The sequence below is a fragment of the Salvelinus alpinus genome, chromosome 1 (genome assembly GCF_045679555.1).
Source record: "Salvelinus alpinus chromosome 1, SLU_Salpinus.1, whole genome shotgun sequence".
NCBI lineage: Eukaryota > Metazoa > Chordata > Actinopteri > Salmoniformes > Salmonidae > Salvelinus > Salvelinus alpinus.
In genome coordinates this window covers 108,764,340-108,790,635 of record NC_092086.1, presented here as the reverse complement: position 1 = coordinate 108,790,635, position 26,296 = coordinate 108,764,340, and the positions used below count along the sequence as shown (strand labels likewise).

The window sequence follows — 26,296 nt, the reverse complement described above, 5'->3', positions numbered from 1 at the left end:
TACCATATAGATTTTTCTAAGTATTTAGTTGGTCCATTTTCATTGCATAACTGTGGACATTTCTGCTTGGAAGTAACTGGTGTAACTGTCCTCCATAGAGGGTTTTGTGATGTTCATTTGAATTAGACCCTTGGTAAGCTTTATATTTTTATTGAAATGTGTCTGCAGAATTTTATAGGGGATAACCATTCCATCATTTTCAAATCCTTTCATAAGTACATGTTGAAATACTTAGCCAACGATCAAGCCGACATTATTGTCTTTAAATTACTATGGATTCTCAATTGCAGATATACTTTTTTTTTTTTACGTTGGTTATCTTAAATGAACAAGCAATTTCCTAAGTACGACTTTGTTGTAATCGATTAATATACTGTTATTCAAGTATTGATAGAAGGGTCTTGTTTGCTGAACCTTCAGAAATATAACCTTGAGGAACACATAACACACACAAGTTTTGGAGAAATACACATTAAAAAAAATACAAGATAGGAAAAGAAACATAAAATATGGTAAAATCTAGTAAATCGTGTAATTGTAAATATAGAGTGCTAATAGTATTTTCATCAAAAGCTTTTTCTTCATTGATATAGAGTTTAAGACAACACATTAAGTTAATAGTTTTCATCTTTTTGGTTATCCACAGAGGACTGTTGTTATTAGGGAGAGTAGGGAGGAGGTAGGGGTCCTGATGATATCGTCTCATATGCAGGAGGGGCATTGGGAACCTGAAACACATCAAGTCAAACACACATCATTTAGAAAACAAGCAGGATAAGCCACTCTTTGATGATTGAAATACTATTTCCATTTTTACACTATTGGGCCGGGCCAAACCAAAATGAGCTCGCTTACGTTATGACATTTAGTTTTACAGGTACAGTGCACAGTAGTCAACATTACTGTAAAAATGACAGTTGGCTAGTTTTCAACTGCAGTCTCTGAATATGTTCTTATTTTCTTTTCCCATCGTCCTTTCCGGAATGATTTCAGCAACTATGGTGGATGCATCGGACAGCTCAGTACAGCTTGGTTCGTCTCAGTCGTGGAAAAAGCCCTCAAGTCAAAATGTTTTCCTCTGAACAAAGAAAGGTTAACCTTTTCCAGTAGAATATCACACACACCACCCCTCCCCCACCACTCTGATCCAAACCACCCCTTCCTAACACCCCTATGAATTCCAGATCATAATCCCCTCCTGACGGGTCTGGTGACATAATCTCAGACTGAACCGCCACCAGTCATATTGCATCAGGCAGCTCACATGACCTTTGGCTTTATTGCCCTTTCATTCTCAGAAGAGTAATGGAGATTTGAACAAAAGGTCCTTCCTTCATGGTTGTGTTGTTGTCTGTATAGTCAGAGGAAAGCAGTATCCTATGACAAGATAATGATTGTGGCCTGGGGTTGGTCACACCATTGCCTTCCAGCGCATAACTGCCCATGTCTGCATCATGGGATCGGTTCCACCACTACTTTGGTATAAACAAATTCTCTCCTCACTTCTCTAAGTTTGTATAGAGATTTAAACCTCACAAAAACACCTTCATTCAATAAAACTTATCAAATACTCTGAAAAAAGAGCGCTCTGGGCCCATATTCATAAAGCGCCTTAGAGGAGTGCTGATCTAGGATCAGGGTCCCTCTGTCCATGTAATCTTATTCAGTATGATCTACTAGGCAAAAACTGATCCTAGAGCAGCAGTCCTACTCTGAGATGCTTTATTAATACGGGCCCTGACCACCGTTGCTTCCCCCCCAGTACATCCAGTGTTTTACCAAAGGTCGGAGGTCACTGAGGCCCATCTTGTTTTCTGCTGTGGCTCCTCCCTCGTTGATCTGTCCTCCACTGAATCCTGGCAGGGACCCTGATCTTGGGCTCTGTGGGGAGAATAACACGAGAGGAAAAGAAAACAACAGGGGAACAGGAGGTATAAGCCCTGTCGAAAACCTATGAGCACAACACATGAAAATATTGTCTTTTTGGTTGAAAAGACATTAAAAATAAGTATTTTCAACATCTTGTGTTCACTGGGAAAGCAACCCATACATACACTTTTCTTCTGAGTTTTCAGATCTGTTCTAAAGGAACCAGTGTGGTGGGAGCTCCCCTAAACCCATTGCCAAGTTGATGTACATCAATGCAGCTATCCCTCTTTGTATCCTCCTTTATCTTAACTGAGGAGAATCGTAGACATAGAATCATTGGAAATAACTCCAGGTGAAAGCCTAAGCCCATTCTCTTCAGATCACCACAGACTAAGGAAAGTAGAGAGGAAGCCATTTATTAAGACTATTGAAATATGCACCCTTGGCCATGCAAGTGCTGGACTAATCTTACCCTAATCATTTTGTACCCGCATCTCCTCCTAAAATACCAGCATCCGAGGATGAGAAGAGCTGCAAGTATGAAGACCAACAGAACTATGCCTGCTGCCCTGTGGCACACAAAGAAAATAAAACACTAAATTAATAATACTTTCTTCACCAAATGATCCATTAAGATTGAGATGCAGCATAACAAAAAACAAAAGCTTTAAAAAAAAATATTGAATAAAGTTCTGAATTTCTATCAGGCCTGCCCATAAATAGAGTCAATAGTCTGATATTGTCATCGTAAAAAAAAAAGAAGAATAATCCACTAACTCTTCGGTCCTGACATGGGGTCCTCCTCTGCTTGCAAAATAAACATTGAAGTTACCGCGAGGCATCTCTTTGAACCACCCAGTGACTACACCTGAGGAATACCGTTGGGCTATAAACTGTAGGATATGGTTATTACATGTTAATAGCAACATCAATTACATACTGTGAACCATTGGTCAAGTATGAGACTGGTAGATTCAGCATTTGTTCCTGAAATGTGCACATGTATTTCACACTCCATTTCAAAGCAATTTTTAACACATCAGATGAGATCATTTATGTGATTTCTGTAGGCCTATGCATATACTGTATGTATATATACACTGTAGTGTTTATTTTTGTAGCAATTTTTGAATTGGGATCAATATCTTAGTCCATCAAGCATAATATATGCCATAGGCTCTGTAAATCCAGAGACAATTGATAATTTAGAAAATGCCATAATTAAAAAAATAAAATTATATAGTTGAATAGAATATCTGAATGGCCTGTGCATCAAGGCTGTCAGTGTTTGGTCTGCGTTTTTTTTTTTTTAAAGAAGCATCGTCTTACCTAAAGTGGATAGTTAGATTGTGAAAGGGTCCGGTCCGTCTAAATTGCTTCCCAACACTGTTTCCCAAAGTTCTCAGTCTCACTTTTTTAAACTTAAATCTCTGACTTGAGAAAGGGTTAGAACTATGAGGGGAGGAAAATAATTCTTATGACCGTCACGAGTTCACCCGCTCATGCTTAAGGCCATTGAACTGGACTAATTAGCGTGAAACACAATTCTAACTACTAACCCTCCCAGCTCTAGAGCCAGAACACATCTAACTACTAACCCTCCCAGCTCTAGAGCCAGAACACATCAAACTACTAACCCTCCCAGCTCTAGAGCCAGAACACATCAAACTACTAACCCTCCCAGCTCTAGAGCCAGAACACATCTAACTACTAACCCTCCCAGCTCTAGAGCCAGAACACATCTAACTACTAACCCTCCCAGCTCTAGAGCCAGAACACATCTAACTACTAACCCTCCCAGCTCTAGAGCCAGAACACATCTAACTACTAACCCTCCCAGCTCTAGAGCCAGAACACATCAAACTACTAACCCTCCCAGCTCTAGAGCCAGAACACATCTAACTACTAACCCTCCCAGCTCTAGAGCCAGAACACATCAAACTACTAACCCTCCCAGCTCTAGAGCCAGAACACATCTAACTACTAAACCTCCCAGCTCTAGAGCCAGAACACATCAAACTACTAACCCTCCCAGCTCTAGAGCCAGAACACATCTAACTACTAACCCTCCCAGCTCTAGAGCCAGAACACATCAAACTACTAACCCTCCCAGCTCTAGAGCCAGAACACATCTAACTACTAACCCTCCCAGCTCTAGAGCCAGAACACATCTAACTACTAACCCTCCCAGCTCTAGAGCCAGAACACATCTAACTACTAACCCTCCCAGCTCTAGAACACATCTAACTACTAACCCTCCCAGCTCTAGATCCAGAACACATCTAACTACTAACCCTCCCAGCTCTAGAGCCAGAACACATCTAACTACTAACCCTCCCAGCTCTAGAGCCAGAACACATCAAACTACTAACCCTCCCAGCTCTAGAGCCAGAACACATCTAACTACTAAACCTCCCAGCTCTAGAGCCAGAACACATCAAACTACTAACCCTCCCAGCTCTAGAGCCAGAACACATCTAACTACTAACCCTCCCAGCTCTAGAGCCAGAACACATCAAACTACTAACCCTCCCAGCTCTAGAGCCAGAACACATCTAACTACTAACCCTCCCAGCTCTAGAGCCAGAACACATCTAACTACTAACCCTCCCAGCTCTAGAGCCAGAACACATCTAACTACTAACCCTCCCAGCTCTAGAACACATCTAACTACTAACCCTCCCAGCTCTAGATCCAGAACACATCTAACTACTAACCCTCCCAGCTCTAGAGCCAGAACACATCTAACTACTAACCCTCCCAGCCCTAGAGCCAGAACACATCTAACTACTAACCCTCCCAGCCCTAGAGCCAGAACACATCTAACTACTAACCCTCCCAGCTCTAAAGCCAAAACACATCTAACTACTAACCCTCCCAGCTCTGGAACACATCTAACTACTAACCCTCCCAGCTCTAGATCCAGAACACATCTAACTACTAACCCTCCCAGCTCTAGAGCCAGAACACATCTAACTACTAACCCTCCCAGCCCTAGAGCCAGAACACATCTAACTACTAACCCTCCCAGCCCAAGAGCCAGAACACATCTAACTACTAACCCTCCCAGCTCTAAAGCCAGAACACATCTAACTACTAACCCTCCCAGCTCTAGAGCCAGAACACATCTAACTACTAACCCTCCCAGCCCTAGAGCCAGAACACATCTAACTACTAACCCTCCCAGCCCTAGAGCCAGAACACATCTAACTACTAACCCTCCCAGCCCTAGAGCCAGAACACATCTAACTACTAACCCTCCCAGCCCTAGAGCCAGAACACATCTAACTACTAACCCTCCCAGCTCTAGAACACATCTAACTACTAACCCTCCCAGCTCTAGAGCCAGAACACATCTAACTACTAACCCTCCCAGCTCTAGAGCCAGAACACATCTAACTACTAACCCTCCCAGCCCTAGAGCCAGAACACATCTAACTACTAACCCTCCCAGCTCTAGAGCCAGAACACATCTAACTACTAACCCTCCCAGCTCTAGAGCCAGAACACATCTAACTACTAACCCTCCCAGCTCTAGAGCCAGATCACATCTAACTACTAACCCTCCCAGCTCTAGAGCCAGAACACATCTAACTACTAACCCTCCCAGCTCTAGAGCCAGAACACGTCTAACTACTAACCCTCCCAGCTCTAGAGCCAGAAACATCTAACTACTAACCCTCCCAGCCCTAGAGCCAGAACACATCTAACTACTAACCCTCCCAGCTCTAGAGCCAGAACACATCTAACTACTAACCCTCCCAGCTCTAGAGCCAGAACACATCTAACTACTAACCCTCCCAGCTCTAGAACACATCTAACTACTAACCCTCCCAGCTCTAGATCCAGAACACATCTAACTACTAACCCTCCCAGCTCTAGAGCCAGAACACATCTAACTGCTAACCCTCCCAGCCCTAGAGCCAGAACACATCTAACTACTAACCCTCCCAGCCCTAGAGCCAGAACACATCTAACTACTAACCCTCCCAGCTCTAAAGCCAGAACACATCTAACTACTAACCCTCCCAGCTCTAGAGACAGAACACATCTAACTACTAACCCTCCCAGCCCTAGAGCCAGAACACATCTAACTACTAACCCTCCCAGCCCTAGAGCCAGAACACATCTAACTACTAACCCTCCCAGCCCTAGAGCCAGAACACATCTAACTACTAACCCTCCCAGCCCTAGAGCCAGAACACATCTAACTACTAACCCTCCCAGCTCTAGAACACATCTAACTACTAACCCTCCCAGCTCTAGAGCCAGAACACATCTAACTACTAACCCTCCCAGCTCTAGAGCCAGAACACATCTAACTACTAACCCTCCCAGCCCTAGAGCCAGAACACATCTAACTACTAACCCTCCCAGCTCTAGAGCCAGAACACATCTAACTACTAACCCTCCCAGCTCTAGAGCCAGAACACATCTAACTACTAACCCTCCCAGCTCTAGAGCCAGAACACATCTAACTACTAACCCTCCCAGCTCTAGAGCCAGATCACATCTAACTACTAACCCTCCCAGCTCTAGAGCCAGAACACATCTAACTACTAACCCTCCCAGCTCTAGAGCCAGAACACGTCTAACTACTAACCCTCCCAGCTCTAGAGCCAGAACACGTCTAACTACTAACCCTCCCAGCTCTAGAGCCAGAACACATCTAACTACTAACCCTCCCAGCCCTAGAGCCAGAACACATCTAACTACTAACCCTCCCAGCTCTAGAGCCAGAACACATCTAACTACTAACCCTCCCAGCCCTAGAGCCAGAACACATCTAACTACTAACCCTCCCAGCCCTAGAGCCAGAACACATCTAACTACTAACCCTCCCAGCCCTAGAGCCAGAACACATCTAACTACTAACCCTCCCATCTCTAGAACACATCTAACTACTAACCCTCCCAGCTCTAGAGCCAGAACACATCTAACTACTAACCCTCCCAGCTCTAGAGCCAGAACACATCTAACTACTAACCCTCCCAGCCCTAGAGCCAGAACACATCTAACTACTAACCCTCCCAGCTCTAGAGCCAGAACACATCTAACTAGTAACCCTCACAGCTCTAGAGCCAGAACACATCTAACTACTAACCCTCCCAGCTCTAGAGCCAGATCACATCTAACTACTAACCCTCCCAGCTCTAGAGCCAGAACACATCTAACTACTAACCCTCCCAGCTCTAGAGCCAGAACACGTCTAACTACTAACCCTCCCAGCTCTAGAGCCAGAACACATCTAACTACTAACCCTCCCAGCCCTAGAGCCAGAACACATCTAACTACTAACCCTCCCAGCTCTAGAGCCAGAACACTTCTAACTACTAACCCTCCCAGCTCTAGAGCCAGAACACATCTAACTACTAACCCTCCCAGCTCTAGAGCCAGAACACATCTAACTACTAACCCTCCCAGCTCTAGAGCCAGAACACATCTAACTACTAACCCTCCCAGCTCTAGAACACATCTAACTACTAACCCTCCCAGCTCTAGATCCAGAACACATCTAACTACTAACCCTCCCAGCTCTAGAGCCAGAACACATCTAACTACTAACCCTCCCAGCCCTAGAGCCAGAACACATCTAACTACTAACCCTCCCAGCCCTAGAGCCAGAACACATCTAACTACTAACCCTCCCAGCTCTAAAGCCAGAACACATCTAACTACTAACCCTCCCAGCTCTAGAGACAGAACACATCTAACTACTAACCCTCCCAGCCCTAGAGCCAGAACACATCTAACTACTAACCCTCCCAGCCCTAGAGCCAGAACACATCTAACTACTAACCCTCCCAGCCCTAGAGCCAGAACACATCTAACTACTAACCCTCCCAGCCCTAGAGCCAGAACACATCTAACTACTAACCCTCCCAGCTCTAGAACACATCTAACTACTAACCCTCCCAGCTCTAGAGCCAGAACACATCTAACTACTAACCCTCCCAGCTCTAGAGCCAGAACACATCTAACTACTAACCCTCCCAGCCCTAGAGCCAGAACACATCTAACTACTAACCCTCCCAGCTCTAGAGCCAGAACACATCTAACTACTAACCCTCCCAGCTCTAGAGCCAGAACACATCTAACTACTAACCCTCCCAGCTCTAGAGCCAGAACACATCTAACTACTAACCCTCCCAGCTCTAGAGCCAGATCACATCTAACTACTAACCCTCCCAGCTCTAGAGCCAGAACACATCTAACTACTAACCCTCCCAGCTCTAGAGCCAGAACACGTCTAACTACTAACCCTCCCAGCTCTAGAGCCAGAACACATCTAACTACTAACCCTCCCAGCCCTAGAGCCAGAACACATCTAACTACTAACCCTCCCAGCTCTAGAGCCAGAACACATCTAACTACTAACCCTCCCAGCTCTAGAGCCAGAACACATCTAACTACTAACCCTCCCAGCCCTAGAGCCAGAACACATCTAACTACTAACCCTCCCAGCCCTAGAGCCAGAACACATCTAACTACTAACCCTCCCATCTCTAGAACACATCTAACTACTAACCCTCCCAGCTCTAGAGCCAGAACACATCTAACTACTAACCCTCCCAGCTCTAGAGCCAGAACACATCTAACTACTAACCCTCCCAGCCCTAGAGCCAGAACACATCTAACTACTAACCCTCCCAGCTCTAGAGCCAGAACACATCTAACTAGTAACCCTCCCAGCTCTAGAGCCAGAACACATCTAACTACTAACCCTCCCAGCTCTAGAGCCAGATCACATCTAAATACTAACCCTCCCAGCTCTAGAGCCAGAACACATCTAACTACTAACCCTCCCAGCTCTAGAGCCAGAACACGTCTAACTACTAACCCTCCCAGCTCTAGAGCCAGAACACATCTAACTACTAACCCTCCCAGCCCTAGAGCCAGAACACATCTAACTACTAACCCTCCCAGCTCTAGAGCCAGAACACTTCTAACTACTAACCCTCCCAGCTCTAGAGCCAGAACACATCTAACTACTAACCCTCCCAGCTCTAGAGCCAGAACACATCTAACTACTAACCCTCCCAGCTCTAGAGCCAGAACACATCTAACTACTAACCCTCCCAGCTCTAGAGCCAGAACACATCTAACTACTAACCCTCCCAGCTCTAGAGCCAGAACACATCTAACTACTAACCCTCCCAGCTCTAGAGCCAGAACACATCTTAACTACTAACCCTCCCAGCCCTAGAGTCAGAACACATCTAACTACTAACCCTCCCAGCTCTAGAGCCAGAACACATCTAACTACTAACCCTCCCAGCTCTAGAGCCAGAACACATCTTAACTACTAACCCTCCCAGCCCTAGAGCCAGAACACATCTAACTACTAACCCTCCCAGCTCTTGAGTCAGAACACATCTAACTACTAACCCTACCAGCCCTAGAGTCAGAACACATCTAACTACTAACCCTCCCAGCTCTAGAGCCAGAACACATCTAACTACTAACCCTCCCAGCTCTAGAGCCAGAACACATCTTAACTACTAACCCTCCCAGCCCTAGAGCCAGAACACATCTAACTACTAACCCTCCGCGCTCTAGAGCCAGAACACATCTAACTACTAACCCTCCCAGCCCTAGAGCTAGAACACATCTAACTACTAACCCTCCCAGCTCTAGAGCCAGAACACATCTAACTACTAACCCTCCCAGCTCTAGAGCCAGAACACATCTTAACTACTAACCCTCCCAGCTCTAGAGCCAGAACACATCTAACTACTAACCCTCCCAGCTCTAGAGCCAGAACACAACTAACTACTAACCATCCCATCTCTAGAGCCAGAACACATCTAACTACTAACCCTCCCAGCTCTAGAGCCAGAACACATCTAACTACTAACCCTCCCAGCCCTAGAGCCAGGACACATCTAACTACTAACCCTCCCAGCCCTAGAGCCAGAACACATCTAACTACTAACCCTCCCAGCTCTAGAGCCAGAACACATCTAACTACTAACCCTCCCAGCCCTAGAGCCAGGACACATCTAACTACTAACCCTCCCAGCTCTAGAGCCAGAACACATCTAACTACTAACCCTCCCAGCCCTAGAGCCAGAACACATCTAACTACTAACCCTCCCAGCTCTAGAGCCAGAACACATCTAACTACTAACCCTCCCAGCTCTAGAGCCAGAACACATCTAACTACTAACCCTCCCAGCTCTAGAGTCAGAACACGTCTAACTACTAACCCTCCCAGCTCTAGAGCCAGAACACATCTAACTACTAACCCTCCCAGCTCTAGAGCCAGAACACATCTAACTACTAACCCTCCCAGCTCTAGAGCCAGAACACATCTTAACTACTAACCCTCCCAGCCCTAGAGCCAGAACACATCTAACTACTAACCCTCCCAGCTCTAGAGCCAGAACACATCTAACTACTAACCCTACCAGCCCTAGAGTCAGAACACATCTAACTACTAACCCTCCCAGCTCTAGAGCCAGAACACATCTAACTACTAACCCTCCCAGCTCTAGAGCCAGAACACATCTTAACTACTAACCCTCCCAGCCCTAGAGCCAGAACACATCTAACTACTAACCCTCCCAGCTCTAGAGCCAGAACACATCTAACTACTAACCCTCCCAGCCCTAGAGCCAGAACACATCTAACTACTAACCCTCCCAGCTCTAGAGCCAGAACACATCTAACTACTAACCCTCCCAGCCCTAGAGCCAGAACACATCTAACTACTAACCCTCCCAGCTCTAGAGCCAGAACACATCTAACTACTAACCCTCCCAGCCCTAGAGCCAGGACACATCTAACTACTAACCCTCCCAGCTCTAGAGCCAGAACACATCTAACTACTAACCCTCCCAGCCCTAGAGCCAGAACACATCTAACTACTAACCCTCCCAGCTCTAGAGCCAGAACACATCTAACTACTAACCCTCCCAGCCCTAGAGCCAGGACACATCTAACTACTAACCCTCCCAGCTCTAGAGCCAGAACACATCTAACTACTAACCCTCCCAGCTCTTGAGCCAGAACACATCTAACTACTAACCCTACCAGCCCTAGAGTCAGAACACATCTAACTACTAACCCTCCCAGCTCTAGAGCCAGAACACATCTAACTACTAACCCTCCCAGCTCTAGAGCCAGAACACATCTTAACTACTAACCCTCCCAGCCCTAGAGCCAGAACACATCTAACTACTAACCCTCCGCGCTCTAGAGCCAGAACACATCTAACTACTAACCCTCCCAGCCCTAGAGCTAGAACACATCTAACTACTAACCCTCCCAGCTCTAGAGCCAGAACACATCTAACTACTAACCCTCCCAGCTCTAGAGCCAGAACACATCTTAACTACTAACCCTCCCAGCTCTAGAGCCAGAACACATCTAACTACTAACCCTCCCAGCTCTAGAGCCAGAACACAACTAACTACTAACCATCCCATCTCTAGAGCCAGAACACATCTAACTACTAACCCTCCCAGCTCTAGAGCCAGAACACATCTAACTACTAACCCTCCCAGCCCTAGAGCCAGGACACATCTAACTACTAACCCTCCCAGCCCTAGAGCCAGAACACATCTAACTACTAACCCTCCCAGCTCTAGAGCCAGAACACATCTAACTACTAACCCTCCCAGCCCTAGAGCCAGGACACATCTAACTACTAACCCTCCCAGCTCTAGAGCCAGAACACATCTAACTACTAACCCTCCCAGCCCTAGAGCCAGAACACATCTAACTACTAACCCTCCCAGCTCTAGAGCCAGAACACATCTAACTACTAACCCTCCCAGCTCTAGAGCCAGAACACATCTAACTACTAACCCTCCCAGCTCTAGAGCCAGAACACGTCTAACTACTAACCCTCCCAGCTCTAGAGCCAGAACACATCTAACTACTAACCCTCCCAGCTCTAGAGCCAGAACACATCTAACTACTAACCCTCCCAGCTCTAGAGCCAGAACACATCTTAACTACTAACCCTCCCAGCCCTAGAGCCAGAACACATCTAACTACTAACCCTCCCAGCTCTAGAGCCAGAACACATCTAACTACTAACCCTACCAGCCCTAGAGTCAGAACACATCTAACTACTAACCCTCCCAGCTCTAGAGCCAGAACACATCTAACTACTAACCCTCCCAGCTCTAGAGCCAGAACACATCTTAACTACTAACCCTCCCAGCCCTAGAGCCAGAACACATCTAACTACTAACCCTCCCAGCTCTAGAGCCAGAACACATCTAACTACTAACCCTCCCAGCCCTAGAGCCAGAACACATCTAACTACTAACCCTCCCAGCTCTAGAGCCAGAACACATCTAACTACTAACCCTCCCAGCCCTAGAGCCAGAACACATCTAACTACTAACCCTCCCAGCTCTAGAGCCAGAACACATCTAACTACTAACCCTCCCAGCCCTAGAGCCAGGACACATCTAACTACTAACCCTCCCAGCTCTAGAGCCAGAACACATCTAACTACTAACCCTCCCAGCCCTAGAGGCAGAACACATCTAACTACTAACCCTCCCAGCTCTAGAGCCAGAACACATCTAACTACTAACCCTCCCAGCCCTAGAGCCAGAACACATCTAACTACTAACCCTCCCAGCTCTAGAGCCAGAACACATCTAACTACTAACCCTCCCAGCCCTAGAGCCAGAACACATCTAACTACTAACCCTCCCAGCCCTAGAGCCAGGACACATCTAACTACTAACCCTCCCAGCTCTAGAGCCAGAACACATCTAACTACTAACCCTCCCAGCCCTAGAGCCAGAACACATCTAACTACTAACCCTCCCAGCTCTAGAGCCAGAACACATCTAACTACTAACCCTCCCAGCTCTAGAGCCAGAACACATCTAACTACTAACCCTCCCAGCCCTAGAGCCAGAACACATCTAACTACTAACCCTCCCAGCTCTAGAGCCAGAACACATCTAACTACTAACCCTCCCAGCCCTAGAGCCAGGACACATCTAACTACTAACCCTCCCAGCTCTAGAGCCAGAACACATCTAACTACTAACCCTCCCAGCCCTAGAGCCAGAACACATCTAACTACTAACCCTCCCAGCTCTAGAGCCAGAACACATCTAACTACTAACCCTCCCAGCCCTAGAGCCAGAACACATCAAACTACTAACCCTCCCAGCCCTAGAGCCAGAACACATCTAACTACTAACCCTCCCAGCTCTAGAGCCAGAACACATCTAACTACTAACCCTCCCAGCCCTAGAGCCAGAACACATCTAACTACTAACCCTCCCAGCTCTAGAGCCAGAACACATCAAACTACTAACCCTCCCAGCCCTAGAGCCAGAACACATCTAACTACTAACCCTCCCAGCTCTAGAGCCAGAACACATCTAACTACTAACCCTCCCAGCTCTAGAGCCAGAACACATCTAACTACTAACCCTCCCAGCCCTAGAGCCAGGACACATCTATTATGGACTCGTGAAGCTTTGTCTGCTAATTCTTTCTGTCTGACTGTGACTCAGGTGACCTCAATATTCATATTAATAACGGAAACTTGATAAACACCTATTCAAGTAGGCTAATATAAAGGATGCTAACATTTCATATAATTAGTTTAGAGTACATTCACTTCAGTTCATAATAATAACTTTATGTAATAGGCTAACATTCATTACACACAACTGATATCCTATCTTGAACATTAGCCTGTACACTCAAGCCACGTGTCGGTCAGCCCAATGATAATATTGTATTTCTGGAAATGAATGTTATATTTTAATGGTCAATATCATAATCATTTCATAGTACGAAATTATATTTGGATTATTACCAAAATATGCTTTATAAATAAAAGAGAGACCACAAAAAGAGATCCATATTTTAACACAAAGTAGGTTTTCTTCTCCATGTGTTGTCTCCTCATTGCTTTGTCATTCTAATCGATGACAATTCCTGTGAATAAGATAACATGTTTTATTATATAGTGGTGGAAATGCAGTATGATGCTCTTGATAGTGTAATAATATAATTGTCATTTGTTGCCTGTTTTGGACAGTACTGTAGATGATCACGCAGTATCAAGAAATGGTCTGTAGGGTGCACAATATCACTACCTTCTGCTTCACAGGCAGTTCACATACTGGAACACTACAGGTAACTGACAAAATAAAGGAAACACTAAATGAGGGATACAAAGTATAGTGAATACAGGTACTTCCACACAGGTGTGGTTCCTGAGTTAATTAAGCAATTAAAATAAGTTTAGGGTCATGTATAGAAATGCCCAGTTGACCATTATGTTGGTTACCGTGGCTAGAAGAGATCTCAATGACTTTGAAAGATGGGTCGCAAAGGAGCATTGTGTGTGTGTGTGTGAGTGTGTGTGTGTGTGTGTGTGTGTGTGTGTGTGTGTGTGTGTGTGTGTGTGTGTGTGTGTGTGTGTGTGTGTGTGTGTGTGTGTGTGTGTGTGTGTGTGTGTGTGTGTGTGTGTGTATCTCAGTCATCAGATCTCAACCCAACTGAAGACGTATGAGAGATTCTGGAGCAGCGCGTGTTTTCCACCACCAACAAAACACTCAATTATGGAATTTCTCGTGGAAGAATAGTGTCAGAAGCCTCCTATAGTTTTCCAGACACTTGTAGAATCTATGCCGAGGAGCATTGAAGCTGTTCTGGTGGCTCGTGTTGGCCCAACAGCCTATTAAGACGCGCAATATTGATGTTTCCTTTCTTTTGGTAGTTTCCTGTATTAGTGAAATTAAATAGTAAACCATTGCAATGAGCACAACAAGTTTAATAAAAAAATAAGAAATTAGGTAGGAAAGTTTAAACATTTCAACCTATCCCACAGATAGCGATATTGAGTCGTTTCATTTTACCGTCCGAAGGGAATGTATGCTGCCGGCTTTACACACATGACCGATTCGCACATAAAACATTAATTCTCCACTTAGGCAGCAAAGCTGTTGATTTCTTCCTTAATTCAATATTCCTCCTTAACTCGACTTCTTAATTTATTGGCGATATTTTTTTATTTATTTTTACTCACTATTAAATCAAGTTAAGGAGGAAATCGACGCCTCTGCAGGCTGAATGGACAATGTTTTTTATACGAACCGGTTCACGGTGGATACGAGTGTATAGAGTACCACATTATGAGTCATAATACCCATAAAACCTAGCGGTCAAAGAAGGAAATGTTTCCAATTGTTTTTCCATCATTCATTTTTCCCATAGTGAATTTTAGAATCTTAAAATAAGTTCTATTTTTTTTTGTGTTGGTTTACCCTGGAGTGATGTTTTGATAACTGTGTAAATCTCTCTAGGACAAGGTGACTTTTATCAATATATTCGCCTGTATTTAACCCCCCAATATGAAATGCTAATTAGCTGCTTATGTGGCTATCATAAAGAACTACAAATGCCATCTATGGTGATCTGGACTAGACTGCCGAATCGGTAAGAATCTCTGGATTAACTATCTAATGTTAGCTACATTTTGTAATGAATAAATTGGCAAAAAATAAATACATTTACAATTCTGTGAACTGTCTTGTGCAAGTTCTAAATTGACACAATACCTGTTAGCAAAGGTGTCAGCTAGAGGTGACTTGCAGGAGCTTGCAGGGATCTGTGGTCTTGCATGATGTCTACATTGATACTAATTTACATTTTCGAATCTGAGTAAATACAGATTAATATATTGATAAAAGTCACCTTGTCCAAGAGAGATTTACATGGTTATCAAAACATCACGCCAGGGTAAGCCTACACAAACACAGCCCTTTTTTAAGTGTTTCTTATTCCCTATGGGAAAAATAAATGGTGGAAAAACGATTGGAACCATTTCCCTGTTTGACCGCTAGGGTTTATGGGTATCCACTGTGGTGCTCTATAGCCGGCTGTATACATTCCCTTTAGACGGTAAGATGAAACGACTCAATATCGCCATCTTTGGGGCTAATTTCAACCCAATATAACAGCACATTGCCATATTGTATGAATTAAAGAATATGATACGTCAAAATCATTGTGTTTCATACAGTATTCTCCACATAATCAAGATACGTAGTAGATGTTGAATTGATAAGACAAGAAAACTGATTATAGGAATTTATTATTGACTGGGAACTGATGCAACTTCGAGGCAACTTGGAATTTCATTTTACTACTGTCCATTTCCTCGTAGCACAGATGCATACAGTGCATTCAGAAACTATTCAAACCCATTGACTTTTTCCACATTTTGTTAAGTTACAGCCTTATTTGAAAATGTATTAAATCGTTTTTTCCCCCTCATCAATCTACACACAATACCCTATAATGACAAAGCAAAAACAGTTTTTTAGAAATGTTTGCGAGTGTATTAAAAAAAATATAAAAAATATCACATTTACATAATTATTCACACCCTTTACTCAGTGCTTTGTTGAAGCACCTTTGGCAGCGATTACAGCCTTGAGTCTTCTTGGGTATGATGCTTCAAGCTTGGCACACCAGTATTTAGGGAGTTTCTCCCATTCTTCTCTGCAGATCTCCGCAAGCTCTGTCAGGTTGGATGGGGAGCGTCGCTGCACAGCTATCTTCAGGTCTCTCCAGAGATGTTCAATCGGGTACATGTCTGGGCTCTGGCATTCAGGCCAATTACTTCAATCATGGATTCATCAGACCAGAGAATCTTGTTTCTCATGGTCTGAGAGTACTTTAGGTGCCTTTTGGCAAACTCTAAGTGGGCTGTCATGTGCCTTTTACTGAGGGAGTGGCTTACATCTGGCTACTCCACCATAAAGGCCTGATTGGAGTGCTGCAGAGATGGTTGTCCTTCTGGAAGATTCTCCCATCTCCACAGAGGAAGCTCTGGAGCTCTGTCAGAGTGACCATCGGATTCTTGGTCACCTCCCTGAACAAGGACCTTCTCCCCCGATCGCTCAGTTTGGGTGGGCGGACAGCTTTAAGATGAGTCTTGGTGGTTCCAAACTTCTTCCATTTCAGAATGATGGAGGCCACTGTGTTCTTGGGGATCTTCAATGCTTCCGAAATGTTTTGGTACCGTTCCCCAGAGCTGTGCCTCAACATTCTCCTGTCTCGGCGTTCTATGGACAATTCCTTCGACCTCATGGCTTAGTTTTTGATCTGACATGCACTGTCAACTGTGGGCCCTTTTATGAACAGGTGTGTGCCTTTCGAAATCATGTCCAAACAATTATATTTACCAGAGGTGGAATCCAATCAAGTTGTAGAAACATGATCAATGGAAACAGGATTCACCTGACCTCAATTTCAAATCTCATAGCAAAGGGTCTGAATACTTATGTAAATAAGGTATTTCTGTTTTTAATTTTTAATAAATGAGAAAAAAAATGTCTAAAAACCTGTTTTCACTTTGTCATTATGGGGTATTGGGAGTAGATTGATGCGGGAAAAAATGCATTTAATACATTTTAGAAGAAGGCTGTAACGTAACAAAAATGGGTCTGAATGCTTTCCGAATTGTTACCTTTCCTGCCTAGCCTCCAGACCGTAGTCTCAGCGGTTCAGGGGAGCCTTCACTTGATAGCTCCAGAGCCAGAGAAATTTACGGATGCTCTGGACCATAGAGAGGAGGAGGAAGAGGCACGATCTGTTGCGACCATTCTAGCCAATGAGAAGGCAGACACGCGTGTGAACAACAGACACCGACTAGTTAGTTATCTCAGTCACAAAGTCAAAATTGGCTATATGGTAAAAATTCATGAAAACAAACATTTGGTTTTTGGTCTTAATTTAAGTTTAGCGTTAGGTACAAAATTAGCAGTGTGGTTAAGGTTAGGTTTACAATAACATTTGTGTTTGATGTAACTAGTGACGACCAGGCACAACTCCGATAGGTGCATTCTTAAATTCACTCTAGTTATCTACTCCGATTTCAGAGCACTCTTGTCTGAGTGTGGCAGAGCACAGAGTAACGCTTCGAACACACCGACTGTGTCATTGCGTTTCGATACACCAGAAGTACATTCATTTCCAATGGAACGCTGCATTTGCCTTGCAGCATTGCGTTGCAGAGGCAGTTGCAGTGCGTTCTGTGTGGTGCATACGTTCGATAAATCGAACGTATGCATCAAATTGTATGAGTGGACTTGACAGAAAGTAGCAAAATATGAATGTAGATTTTTTTTTGCACACACATTCAGTAAAAATGTGTGATTACATAAAAACAGTTTGATTGCATAATTTCTTTACATTTTTTATAAATTTATTTGCCAAGTATATTATTTATTCGATGACATCCTCAAATTAATTGTGAGAGCCTATAATATAATTTCCCTCCAAAATGCAGTTTTGGAGCGAAATGCAATAATAAATAGTAAAGATAGGCAGAGTAGGCTCTTTCAACAATGAGACCAACGACCACCTCATTGGCTAGGTTAGCAAGCTAGGTTAGCTAGCTAGCTAACGCTAACTAGCCACATCTAGCACAAGCTCACTACTAAACTGACCTGGCAATCCTACTATCGTGGACACTTGTCTCCAAGCAGCATTTTTTTGTGTTTATGTCCCTGTAGCTGTCAGCAGTTGTGTCAAAAAGACACGGTTTTGAGGATACTGCGAAAATTATTCTCTCTTCCATGTGTCCAACCGCATGCGACCATTTGCAAAAGGTACCTGCATCAGTATAGTTGCCTAGCTGCGCAAAATGTTATGCAGCAGTGATGCAATGACGCAGCCGGTGTGTTCGAAGCGTAACTGTTGAATTTACGAACACGCAACACCCATTGAATATGATCGGCGTCAGTAAAAATGTAATTGTTGCCAGTAGCACAGTTACAGTCACTAAAACTCTAGATGAAAACAGCCTAACCTGCTCTGCTGGGCCTAGTAAAATGGCCAGAGTGAGGTGTTCTCTCATTTGTGTTGGGAAGTAGCTTGCAAGCTAGTCAATTTTAGCCAATTAGTTTGGGTGCTTGACTGCCATTGTGTGGTCAGAACGCTCGGATCATCCCTACTCCTTTACCAACAGACAATTTTACAACTCTCTGAATTTAGGAACGACCCAGAGCACACTGGAGGCAATTTACGAACGCGGTTTTTCTCAAAGTAGCCGGGGTGTAACGTGTCCTACTTATATCAGTACACTCATAACAACCCAATCATTAGGAACTTATATTCGAACAAATAAATCATAAAATGTTTTGTTAACCAAATTCGACACTCATTGAGCTCCATACAAAATTCGTTAGGCGAGCGGAAAAAACGCCACCTGCTGGAGATTACAGATTTTGGCCCCAGTTATCTCTCTCGCTTCGCCTTTTCCCCTCTGCTTGTAGCGAGAGAAGTTTGTCCCTCTTCGTGATCTGTCCGGTGTTCCAGAAGCGACGGTTGCTGGTGTATTGGACGTTCATATATATGTGTACTAGTGGCAAAGATGGAGAGGGACACCACAATTAGGAGAATAAAATCCTTATACGGGACGCAAAACAATGTATCGGAAAATAAGAATGGCTCTCAGGATCAACGTGGAATCAACGGCTGCAGTGAAGTAAAAAAGAAGCCTGAAGTGAGCTTGTACCTGCTACACGAAGGCGTCGGAGTGGCACTGGTGACTGTATTTATTCTGGTGCTGTGGGGAGTTGTTCATTTATCATTACAGCAGCTAGTCATTGGAAAATCTACTGGCGAGTTCAATGCTATCAGGGCAAGGTAAATCTTGATACTGTTGTCAATTGAATTGTAGATAGCTATATTCTCAACAAGTTGCATATATAGAATCTCTGATATTAGCCGAACGTTAACGTTACTTCTTCCATTGCGATCACTTCCAGTTTGCAATACGGCGTTAACGACCCCGGTGTGTGAGATAAACAACTAGAGGAAAGGTTATCTCAGAGTTGGTTCCACCTAGCTACGCTACAAGCCACTGGTACTAGTTGTCATTCTAGGTAACCCATGTCAGGTGTCGCTAGGGTGTAGCTAACGGTCGGTTCATAATAGGAGGGAGTGGCGGTGGAAGTATAAAATAATCCTTCTCCATTGTTTCTTGACAGTTTGTGGCGCTGACATAGTCTGTCTGAACATGTCAATAGTGAATAAATATCAGACACAAATAGACCAATTATCCTCTACATTTGAATAATTGTAGCATAACACCATTTTCTAAAGGAACTACTTATTTTATTTCCTACATTCCTGTAATAAATATATACAAGGCTGCTTTTCCGGTAATCAGGGAGCAGTTGGATGCTTATTTGATAAAATCCTGCTTTATGACACTACTAGGTAGAGAGATGTAGACACATAAGCCTGATGAATGTGTCAGATGGGACACATACAGTAGGTGATATAATCTGAGGGCAACCCTAAAGCTAACATACAGGAAAGGAAACCACCTGGAGTCATTAAGGACACTACAGTCTACCTAGACCTAGCCACACCCACACAGTCCATGTCGAGTTCTCTTTAGTGGAGGAAGGGAATTGAAGGGGTGGGGACAATATATATTAGCCTTATGAAAGTGTCAAATAATGTGACACCTACATAATCTGAGTGCAAACCTGTCAGACATAGGCTACAAGTAAGGAATTCATCTGGAGTCATTTGGATTTTACAGTCTAGTTGACCTAGCCAAAGCCAAACAGTCCATGGGGAATTCTTCCTGTTTTTAGTGGCGTAAGGGAAGTGGTAGTCTGGTTCCAGATCTGTTTGTGCTGTATTGCCAACTCCTGTGGTGACTAAACTGTTTGGCTCCTTGACAATGACCATATGTGTTGGCATGACAGCTGAAACAGATTTGGGACCAGGCTAGGGAAGGGGTGGGGGTGAGGGTCTACATAGGCTACCTCAATGTAAACTACCACATAGGCCCTGTGGAGTGTCAAATGACCTACAGCCTTATTGGTGTGGATCTTATTGTAGCTGCCAGAATTTTTGCAAACCGAAAAAGCAGAAAGGAAACAGGAAAGGCTTTGTCTCTAAAAAAACGACTAAACAGGCTCTACAGTAGGCTATTTACAGTACTGATATGACTAGGCCAACAGTACGGGATGACAGAAGACATATCCCACTTCAAAACATTGCCAGGATGCCTCACAATGTTTTAACTCTTCTAATATTATTATGCACAACAAAACGTAACATACGTCAGGTCAAAAGGGATGATAATATTAGGCCTAGCCTACATTTGGAAGTTATTAGCTATGCTTGCTGAAAGCAAAGAACAACTTTAGAAACTGTTCATACTTATTAAAATTACTTTATCAAAATGATTGAAATGAAACTTGATAGAAACTGCAGATGTAGTAGACCTTTTACTGAACATGTCTCACCTGATTTGCTGACTCACACCCTGCATGCCTTTCCCTTTCTACCAGGAAGCACCTGGAGCGTATCACCAGCGTCGGTCCCCGTCCCACGGGCAGCCCGGAGAATGAGGTCTTAACGGTTAACTTCCTGCTAGAGCAGATTGAGCACATCAAGGCCGACAGCGCCTCAGGACCCCACTCTGTCACTGTGGACGTCCAGCGACCCACAGGCTCCTTCAGCATTGACTTCCTGGGAGGGTTCACCTCCTACTACGACCGGGTCAGCAACATCGCTGTCCGCCTGGAGCCCAAGGCTGGGGCTCAGCACCTCATGCTGGCCAACTGCCACTTTGACTCTGTGGCCAACAGTCCAGGTACAATACAACACACCCAATTAGTCTTTATTATATCTTAGGGTTTATTATTCACCACTCCTGGGACACCATACACACCATACACACACACACACACACACACACGATAACACAACCATGGTTTTCACACACAACAGGCCGAATACAATCACTATCTCTAGCTATGACCAGGCCTGGGTCTGCTTCCCTTACATTTCATTTAGTGGATAAAATCTTGTCTGTGTGACTAGTGTTATTAGTTACAGTTACATTACTGAAGAGAATAGCTAAAAGACATGTTATGTAAGGCACAAATGGTTGAGTGTATGACTGATTGACAGAGATGTTTGTTATTTAGGTCAAGACAGTAAGCAACAGTAGTAGTGGTGGTGTACTGTAGTTTAACCACAGTTGGGTGGGGAGGTCCTATTAGTTCATACAGTAACGTGAACGCAAAATCATCATATTAAAAAACAGAAACATGTTCTCTACATATGTATAACCCCTAAGGCGTCCCAGCCTAAACAGCTCAGTAGAGTTCGCGCACATATTATGACAACCTTTTGGACTTCGGTGAGATTTTATTTCCGGCTGTATGGCCACTCAACGTTTTTTCTGGAGGCAAGACGAATTTCAGAGCTGAAGTCTACGCCCCTTAGTCGGTGATTGGTCAACAGTAGGGATCCTTGAATAAAGTATTTTCTGTCATTCAACGAGGTGACGACTCATTTTCATGCACCTTTTTTCATCGAGAAATACTGCACCAAACATCTTAGTTAGATATAAAAATTGCGCGACTAAAATCTCTTCTGGCAAAAATGTCAAAGTTAATGACAAATTGCTTGAGTTATCTTAGATTCATTCTGACTATTTTGAAGAAGTGTATAGAGGCTAGAGGTCGACCGACTAATCGGAATGGCCGATTAATTAGGGCCGATTTCAAGTTTTCATAACAATCGGAAATCTGTATTTTTGGACACCGATTTGGCCGATTTTTACACCTTTATTTAACTAGGCAAGTCAGTTAAGAACACATTCTTATTTTCAATGACGGCACAGGAACGGTGGGTTAACTGCCTTGTTCAGGGTCAGAACGACAGATTTTTACCTTGTCAGCTCGGGGATTCGTTTTTGCAACCTTCCGGTTACTAGTCCAACGATCTAACCACCTGCCTTACATTGCACTCCACGTGGAGCCTGCGTGGCTGGCTGACTACCTGTTACGCGAGGGCAGCAAGAAGCCAAGGTAAGTTGCTAGCTAGCATAAAACCTGCATATTTAGTTAATATTGCCTGCTAACATGAATTTCTTATAATTAGGGAAATTGTGTCACTTCTCTTGCGTTCCGTGCAAGCAGTCAGGGTATATGCAACAGTTTGGGCCGCCTGGCTCGTTGCGAACTGTGTGAAGTCCATTTCTTCCTAACAAAGACCGTAATTAATTTGCCAGAATTGTACATAATTATGACATGACATTGAAGGTTGTACAATGTAACAGCAATATTTAGACTTAGGGATGGCACCCGTTAGATAAAATACGGAACGGTTCCGTATTTCACTGAAAGAATAAACGTTTTGTTTTCGAAATGATAGTTTCCGGATTCGACCATATTAATGACCAAAGGCTCGTATTTCTGTGTGTTATTATGTTATAATTAAGTCTATGATTTGGTATTTGATAGAGCAGTCTGACTGGGCGATGGTAGGCAGCAGCAGGCTCGTACACATTCATTCAAACAGCACTTTCGTGCGTTTTGCCAGCAGCTCTTCGCAATGCTTCAAGCATTGAGCTGTTTATGACTTCAAGCCTATCAACTCCCGAGATTAGGCTGGTGTAACCAATGTGAAATGGCTAGCTAGTTAGCGGGGTGCGCGCTAATAGCATTTCAATCGGTGACGTCACTCGCTCTGAGACTTGGAGTAGTTGTTCCCCTTGCGGTGGCTTTTGTGGTGCGAAGGGTAACGATGCTTCGAGGGTGGCTGTTGTCGATGTGTTCCTGGTTCGAGCCCAGGTAGGTGCGAGGAGAGGGACGGAAGCTATACTGTTACACTGGCAATACTAAAATGCCTATAAGAACATCCAATAGTCAAAGGTATATGAAATACAAATGGTATAGAGAGAAATAGTCCTATAATTCCTATAATAACTACAACCTAAAACTTCTTACATGGGAATATTGAAGACTCATGTTAAAAGGAACCACCATCATGTTCTGAGCAAGGAACTTAAACGTTAGCTTTTTTACATGGCACATATTGCACTTTTACTTTCTTCTCCAACACTTTGTTTTTGCATTATTTAAACCAAATTGAACATGCTTCATTATTTATTTGAGGCTAAATTGATTTTATTGATGTATTATATTAAGTTAAAATAAGTGTTCATTCAGTATTGTTGTAATTGTCATTATTACAAATATATTGAAAAATTGTCCGATTAATCGGTATCGGCTTTTTTGGCCCTCCAATAATCGGTATCGGCGTTGAAAAATCATAATCGGTCGACCTCTAATAGAGGCTGCGGTGTCCCTGAAAACCGAGAGGACAAAACAGGCTACAACTTACAGTCCAACATGGTGCAAACCAAGAATAGTTTCAGACTGAATCTCAGATTAAGCCTACATACAGTTCTCCAACCATAATTCATTCCCCATAACCCCTGAAGAGAAATGAATGTTCTCTAAAGTCTGAACATGAAGTTCTGTACCTTAAACCAGGAGATTGATACCAGAAGAGGTGGTTAAATACATTGGATGGGGAGCAAGAAAATAAACACAACCCAGGCATTGGCATGTTTCCTTCCTCCCTGGCTTCCACATACTCTCAGAAAGAGGAAGCTGGATTCAGGAATTCAAAACATGCACATTGTGGGGGAAAAAAACAGAAGAAAGAATTAGCACATGCATTGTCCCATGTGATGCTTGTTCTCTGTGCAAGCAAGGCCCAATGGAGAAGTGTGTGTGAACAGGGAGGAAGCAACGGTCACCTGTTGGCTTTGTTTAACACACAGACACACACACACATGAGCCCGGCACTCACATAGACATACGCTGTCGATATAACACACTACACATACTACACGCGCACACACACACACATTTCTGAGGGTAACAAGACTACTGTGTTTTGACAACATTAGTTGTGGCACGGCACTCGAGTCTATCTGGTTCAGACTGAACAGGCCACCATGTCTCTGGCTCCTCCCCTGACCGGCCAGCCCGCTACGCAGGGCTGGATCATACGATTCTCTTTCTGCCTCTCCCTCTTACTCTCTCTCTTATTCTGTCTTTTACTCTCCCTCTCGCTCCCTCCCTTCTTACTCAATGTGTCGATGTGAGTCATTTGAAGATATACTGTAGCAGCCTATATATCACATATCATTGAGTATAAATATTCCCATACTAAGTATAGCCTAGGCTCCAAGTCAATAGCGTTCCTAGGCCTACAATAAATATCATCCTCCTCAGTCCCTGATTAGCTGCTGTAGTTGTTGGGTGTTTCAATAAAAAACATTGGCCTGGTTAGTACTCATCGTTGGCCTTGAGGGCATGTGTTGTTTCTACCTTCATAAGAAAGAGAACCTGCTCGACAGGAAATCTCTAGGCAGGTCTTGACTTCTTGTATTGTGTTTTCCTCCTTCAATGTTTTTCTTTCCCATATAAACTCAGCAAAAAAGAAACGTCTTCTCACTGTCAACTGCGTTTATTTTCAGCAAACTTAGCGTGTAAATATTTGTATGAACATAACAAGATTCAACAACTGAGACATAAACTGAACAAGTTCCACAGACATGTGACTAACATACATGGAATAATGTGTCCCTAAACAAAGGGGGGGGGTCAAAATCAAAAGTAACAGTCAGTATCTGGTGTGGCCACCAGCTGCATTAAGTACTGCAGTGCATCTCCTCCTCATGGACATGGCAGAACACTGACATTCCTGTCTTGCAGGAAATCACACACAGAACGAGCAGTATGTTTGGTGGCATTGTCATGCTGGAGGGTCATGTCAGGATGAGCCTGCAGGAAGGGTACCACATGAGGGAGGAGGATGTCTTCCCTGTAATGCACAGCGTTGAGATTGCCTGCAATGACAGCAAGCTCAGTCCGATGATGCTGTGACACACCGCCCCAGACCATGACGGATCCTCCACCTCCAAATCGATCCCGCTCCAGAGTACAGGCCTCGGTGAAACGCTCTTTCCTTCGACGATAAATGCAAATCCGACCATCACCCCTGGTGAGACAAGACCGCGACTCGTCAATGAAGAGCACTTTTTGCCAGTCCTGTCTGGTCCAGCGATGGTGGGTTTGTGCCCATAGGCGATGTTGTTGCTGGTGAGGACCTGCCTTACAACAGGCCTACAAGCCCTCACTGCAGCCTCTCTCAGCCTATTGTGGACAGTCTGAGCACTGATGGAGGGATTGTGCGTTCCTGGTGTAATTCGGGCAGTTGTTGATGCCATCCTGTACCTGTCCCGCAGGTGTGATTTTCAGATGTACCGATGCTGTGCAGGTGTTGTTACACGTGGTCTGCCACTGCGAGGATGATCAGCTGTCCATCCCGTCTCCCTGTAGCGCTGTCTTAGGCGTCTCACAGTACGGAAATTGCAATTTATTGCCCTGGCCACATCTGCAGTCCTCATGCCTCCTTGCCACATGCCTGAGGCACGTTCAAGCAGATGAGCAGGGACCCTGGGCATCTTTCTTTTGGTGTTTTTCAGAGTCAGTAGAAAGGCCTCTTTAGTGTCCTAAGTTTTCATAACTGTGACCTTAATTGCCTACCATCTGTAAGCTGTTAGTGTCTTAACGACCGTTCCACA

At 44.1% G+C, this 26,296-nt stretch overlaps 2 protein-coding genes across 7 annotated transcripts in view; one reads left to right on the top strand and one right to left on the bottom strand.

The window, feature by feature from the left end:
* Nucleotides 1-134: 134 nt before the first annotated feature.
* On the bottom strand, nt 135-18,589 carry LOC139538421 (melanoma antigen recognized by T-cells 1-like). Of its 6 annotated transcripts, none has more exons than XM_071340465.1 (5): nt 3,199-6,199; nt 2,647-2,737; nt 2,342-2,438; nt 1,780-1,881; nt 135-728 (listed from the first exon to the last, which is right to left on the bottom strand). In XM_071340465.1, the coding sequence occupies exons 2-5, from the start codon at nt 2,709-2,711 to the stop codon at nt 660-662; spliced, it is 333 nt and encodes a 110-aa protein (XP_071196566.1). In that variant the 5' UTR covers nt 2,712-2,737; nt 3,199-6,199; the 3' UTR covers nt 135-659. The 6 variants fall into 6 exon arrangements, 4 of the variants coding, with proteins under 4 accessions (XP_071196566.1, XP_071196558.1, XP_071196548.1 ...); XM_071340457.1 differs by having other exon boundaries at nt 2,647-2,762; nt 3,199-6,198; XM_071340447.1 differs by lacking the exons at nt 2,647-2,737; nt 3,199-6,199 and adding an exon at nt 18,324-18,589.
* Nucleotides 18,590-19,166: 577 nt separating this feature from the next.
* LOC139538400 (endoplasmic reticulum metallopeptidase 1-like) overlaps nt 19,167-26,296 on the top strand; it is a 51,088-nt gene continuing 43,958 nt past the window's right edge. The window contains exons 1-2 of the mRNA XM_071340389.1: nt 19,167-19,524; nt 21,192-21,496. Of these exons, the coding sequence (XP_071196490.1) occupies nt 19,250-19,524; nt 21,192-21,496 (580 nt within the window). The 5' untranslated portion in view covers nt 19,167-19,249. The remainder of the gene's footprint in view (nt 19,525-21,191; nt 21,497-26,296) is intronic.